Source organism: Adiantum capillus-veneris, chromosome 5 (assembly GCF_014529385.1).
Source record: "Adiantum capillus-veneris isolate H3 chromosome 5, ASM1452938v2, whole genome shotgun sequence".
In the NCBI taxonomy this organism is placed as follows: Eukaryota; Viridiplantae; Streptophyta; class Polypodiopsida; order Polypodiales; family Pteridaceae; genus Adiantum; species Adiantum capillus-veneris.
In genome coordinates this window covers 142,328,522-142,333,842 of record NC_140935.1, presented here as the reverse complement: position 1 = coordinate 142,333,842, position 5,321 = coordinate 142,328,522, and the positions used below count along the sequence as shown (strand labels likewise).

The window sequence follows — 5,321 nt, the reverse complement described above, 5'->3', positions numbered from 1 at the left end:
TCCTAAGGACATTCTGCCTCCGCTTCCTGTGAATGACATGCCTCCGCACTATATGACACGGGCGTGTTCAAATGCGATCAAGGGTGGACATGAAAATGGCGAGGCACGTGCATTGTACGCCATGCGATCGAGAGGCCCAAATTTACAAGATCGTGCGGCCCGAATTTACAAATTTGCGTGCCCCAAATTTTCAAAACTGTCCCAAATTTACAAATCGGCCCGCATTTACATATGTAGCATTGAAATGCCACATACTTCAGTGAACGCATGTGGGTGTGGTGGTTAGAGCACATGCTTCATACGAGGGAGGTTCGGGTTTGAGGCTCAAGGTGCGGGCCTGAATTTACCTACTGGCCCGAATTTACTTGCTGACCCAAATTTACCAATCGACTTGAATTTACTATACATCTAACGGCCCGAAAGACCCCATCGTTGATCCCATTTGAAAACATCCGTGCCAAATAGTGTGGAGGAACAACAAGCAGGCGGTTGCCAGTAGGTAGCAAGCATCCTTCCGCAGGGCAGTCCAGCCTCGTCACTATGTGGCACGGCTGAATTCCAGAGGGGATCTATGGTGGGAAAGGAAAGCGGGAAGCGAAACGTAATCCTAGCCGTCCAACGAATCGGTGAACTAGGGGTGAACTAGGGGTGAACTACGCGTGAACTAGGGGTGAACTAGGGTGGAAAAGCAAATTGTACGTCTTTTTAGGAAGATTGATTAATGATTGGAGGTGAACTTCGGGTAAACTAGGCCTGAAAAGTAGATTTGCACATAATCCAAGGATAGTTAAAGGGCATTCACTATTACTTTGAGAAGGCACGCTTTAAAAATCCAAACCTTCACATAGGGGGACGCTAATGTGCACGTATAGTGAGGAGAGAGAGCTTTGAAATTAGTGAACTTACAGTAAACTAGGGTGAACTAGATGTAAACTAAGGTTTTTGTACTTCACCATAGTGAACTAGGGGTGAACTAAGGGTAAACTAGTGGTGAACTTGGCCTCGCCTGTCAATGTGGGTTCACAGAGGTGAACTAAGGATGAACTAAGAGTGAAATAAACTCGGCTTCCTACAATATGGAATCACTTGAAGACCATACGGGCAACGAGATCATATCGGACCTAGAGTGGGAGAGTGACTCAAGCAGTAGCAACACATGTGATCAAGCTAGTGACTCTCCGAGCTCCTTTGAAGGTGATGAAGTCATATCGCGGAGGACACAAACAAGGTTACCTTCCTTCGATCCACTAGCATATGTTTCTCCTATTTTCTATTCTTTTGAAAGGAGTACTTATGAGTTGATGAAGAGTGTGATTAGGGATGACACTTTAATCACCTTGGCAGCTCTTAAAGCTTGTGATACTAGAGGGGTGCTAGATTTGGGTAGATGGAGAAAAAGGAAGGAAGGTTTGTGCTTGGGACCTTCTGAAGATGGCATGAGTTCTCTTTGTTTACCCTCATCATCTTCAAAGCTCAAGATATCTTATCTCGAAGAATGGGGGAACATTGTCCAAGGTTGCCACACAAAGGGGTATGAACAAAATCACTTGGGGATAGAAGATACCATTAGAATGATCAAGTTAGAGTGGTGTGTGGACATTAGAAGACATGGGATTCCACTTGACTATGTGAAGGACCTTCTCAGTGCTTGTGAGTGTAACAGATGGAAGGAATACTTAGAGGCATGCAATAGTGCCAAAAGAAAGCATACATATGTTGGTTTTCCGCATCACAAAAGTGTAGATGTATCAGAAGTAAAAGCAGCTTTGGTGGATATTATGGTTGAGCATCAAGTGAGGCTTGTTATGGTCCGTTCTAGTAAGAACCATGGTATCTCTAAGACCACTATCGATTACATTTGTCATAGAGGTGGACAACCCCATAATAAAGGTACCAAAAAGAGGCTTAGAAAAACAAAGAAGTGTGGATGCCCTTTCAAAGTCAAAGTAGAATATCTTGATGGTAACAAAAAGGCATCCATTTTGTTGTTTCCTCTTCATGAAGGACATACCCCTGGTAGTCGTGAGGATTTATACCACTTACCTGTCCACCCAAATGTGATTGAGTGTTGTATGGAAGATCTTTTTTATGTTGGCAATGCACGAAGTGTTGCAAAGATGTCCTTATCAAAAGAGCAATTACATTATGAACGGTCTTCTTCCGTTGATCAAGTGACCTTCAGATTCTTTATGATACAAAGGGAAGTTTCAATGATGTCATTTCAAATACGAAATCAAGGTATTTACTTGGCTATCTCTTTGATTCAAGTACACTTTGTAATTTCTAGTGGTGAAACTAATGCATTTTATGTATACTTCTCATTTTGTGCTCCAAGGAAAACTTTCTAGGGATGATTGGACATGTATGTTGACCGAGGCTACAATGCTAAAGAAGCAACGAAAGGTATCCATAATATATTGTGCTTGTTTGTGAGAGTTGTAGTGACCAAAAGTTGTTTGAGCATAATGACTATTGAAGCTTTTTTTGTGAAAACATGTAGGTGTGCTACTACCAACCTTACAATCCTCATGCAACAAATGACAGTGAAAAGCCCTTTATTCTTATTATTCAAGACCAATGGATGTTGGAAATGGATATGCGATTCTCTCGGCATAACTCATGGGCTATTGATAGCACTTTTAAGATGAATGCATTTGGGCTACCACTATACGCCGTTGTCTTGCCAAACCAACATGGTGTGGGTATTCCAATTTGGTTTATGATGTGCTCTAATGACCCAGGCTCAGACCATGAGAGGATAGCATTAGAGATAACATTATCTACAATCCTATCTAGAATGGGGAATGTTAGACCTACCGCCCTTGTCATTGACAAATCTGCTTTAGAGCTTGAAGCATTCTCAAAGGTCATCAATGGAGATGAATATTGTTGGCATTCTTATGAAACGGGAACCCGAGAGCAACGTTTTTGCCACATTATTGTGTGTTGGTTCCACACAAAGAAAGCATGGGTGGAAAATCTTCTTCCAAAGGTTTATGGACTCTTTTTTGTGAATGCAATGCATGTGTGGGTCTCTGTGCACCTTGATAACCAATTGTTCTTTTATTTTGTAGGTACCAAAGGAGCTCCAAGATCATCTTTATTCATCAATGACAACACTTATGCATGCCTTCAACGAAGTAGAATTTGAGAATCACTACCAAGAACTTCTTCAACACTATGCAGCTCATGTTAATGTGCAGAGGTATGTAAAAAATGGTTGGTGTGGACGTGATTGCCCATGGCGCAAAAGATGGCCCAAGTTTGGTCGTTTATTCAACTATGGAAATGTTGACACTACCAACTTAGTGGAGAGATTGTGGCAATACATAAAGTATACCTTATTAGACGCGTGGATCAATAGATCGATTGTGGATCTCTTGCATGCTATTGTGGGTGATTCAACAACTGGCACTAGAATGGGTGGTACTTTATTAGAGTTCTTCAAAAAAAAACAAGAAATAGGTAATACAAGCCCTCATGGATTGATTTCTCTCTTTGTTATGAAAGAGGAACCCTAAACTTGATTTGGTATTGTTACTCTAGTTGACTCGGGCCGCTACAACATCCGGGGTTCTTCAAAGCAACACACTACACGATTACATGGTGGGGAGAAAATACTACAACTGTACGAGGGTGATCCTTCCACCTTGGAAATTGTGAATGAGATGACACTATTATTCAAGGTTCGAAGTATTTCTAATACAAGCCACTGGCATCATGTGAGCATGCAATGCAACTACTGTGATTGCCCAGATTGGGCAAGCGGGTGTAAACACCTATATGCACTTCACCTAATCATAAAAAAGTACTTTCCACACTTGTATCCCTTCATTCCAACTGTGGATAATGAGCATGCCATTGATAAAGATCCCCAGAACACAGAAGATATCAATGAATATTTCGCAGGCAACTCAATTGAGGATGGGGTTGATGATAATGAGGTCTTGAAATGTGTAAGCGAGGTCAGAAGCATACTTACAAGGATTGAAGAAGGCTTGAAGGACAATGATCCGGCTCAAAAAGAAATCTTGTTACGTGAACTCAACATTTGCAAGGATACCTTACTAAAGACCTCGCCACCGAAGGTGATTGAGATGCCTATGAGAGGAAGTATACGGCAAATACAAGCACATGTGACTCAAACAAGACTTGGGCATGGGAAGAGGCCACAAGAAGTGGAGCCAAATATAGAGGTTTATGAAGTAGGGACATCCCAACCAACAAAGCGAGCTCACGTAACTGGTATATTGCGAAGGAAACATCAACGTGGCAGGTCTCGAGTCCGATTTCATGAGACACCACGAATTTGGTGTCCACATTGTTGCACCAAAACATTCATGGTTGATCCTAGTGTTACCATTACATGTGCAACTTGCCATGCATTATTGCCTTTATTGTCACAACATACCCTTCTGGATGGAGAGACCTACCTAATAGATAAACATGTGAGAATATGTGATATCCCAACAAATGTAGTATGCAAGATTATTTCTTGTACATCAAGAGAAAACCCAACAGATGAGAGAGACTTTACAATGGTTCAATACAATGGTGAAGTTCTCCGTAATGCGTTTGCATCCCAATGGAGGCTTGTGCTCATATGATGGATCCATTTTGGTCATGTATATTATTTGGTTTAATCAAGGTTTATGTCTATTTCACTTCTAGTTACACTTGTCTTGATACTCTTCCATTCAATATATGAATTTACATTTTGTTTGCAATATGGTATGCTCTAGGGAATTTTTGTGGTGCTCACACCAAATCAATCCCTAGTTCACCCTTAGTTCACTTTTAGTTCACCCTTAGATTACCCCTAGTTCACTCCTAGTTCACCCTTGTCAGGCCAAAAACAATGCTTATCCCTAGTTCATTCCTAGTTCACCCTTAGTTCACCACTGTAGGGAAAAAGCTCATGCTCTCGGGAATCATTCTCACATTAGGTCCCTAGTTTATCCCTAGTTCACTCTTAGTTCACCCTTAGTTCACCACTACATGGCCAAAACCATCCTCTCGGGAATCATTCTCAGATTTCCTCCCTAGTTCACCCCTAGTTCACCTCTAGTTCATCACCCCTAGTTCACCATACTGTAGTTAGACTAGTTCACCCCTAGTTCACCCTTAGTTCACCACTGCAAGGCCCAAAACTATCTTCTCGGGAATCATTCTCAGATTTCCTCCCTAGTTCACCCCTAGTTCACCATACTGCAATTAGACTAGGTCACCCCTAGTTCACCCCTAGTTCACCCTTAGTTCACCACTGCTAGACCCAAAACCATCCTCTAGGGAATTATTCTCAGATTTCCTCCCTAGTTCAC

General features: G+C 41.8%; 1 protein-coding gene across 1 annotated transcript; it reads left to right on the top strand.

Moving 5' to 3' along the window:
- The first annotated feature begins 1,076 nt into the window (after nucleotides 1–1,076).
- On the top strand, nucleotides 1,077–4,790 carry LOC147458202 (uncharacterized). The gene is made up of 7 exons (XM_086513410.1): nucleotides 1,077–2,238; nucleotides 2,336–2,403; nucleotides 2,501–2,992; nucleotides 3,075–3,465; nucleotides 3,547–3,636; nucleotides 3,871–4,283; nucleotides 4,743–4,790. Exons 1-7 carry the CDS (start codon nucleotides 1,077–1,079, stop codon nucleotides 4,788–4,790), a joined length of 2,664 nt encoding a protein of 887 aa, XP_086369536.1.
- Nucleotides 4,791–5,321: the final 531 nt, after the last annotated feature.

Excerpts from the sequence above, each read along its gene's own strand:
- LOC147458202 (XM_086513410.1), top strand. The coding sequence starts at position 1,077 with ATGGAATCACTTGAAGACCATACGGGCAACGAGATCATATCGGACCTA. Across the intron at positions 2,404-2,500 it reads TGCTAAAGAAGCAACGAAAG|GTGTGCTACTACCAACCTTA; the intron begins GTATCCATAATA and ends GAAAACATGTAG. Across the intron at positions 2,993-3,074 it reads TGGAAAATCTTCTTCCAAAG|GTACCAAAGGAGCTCCAAGA; the intron begins GTTTATGGACTC and ends TTTATTTTGTAG.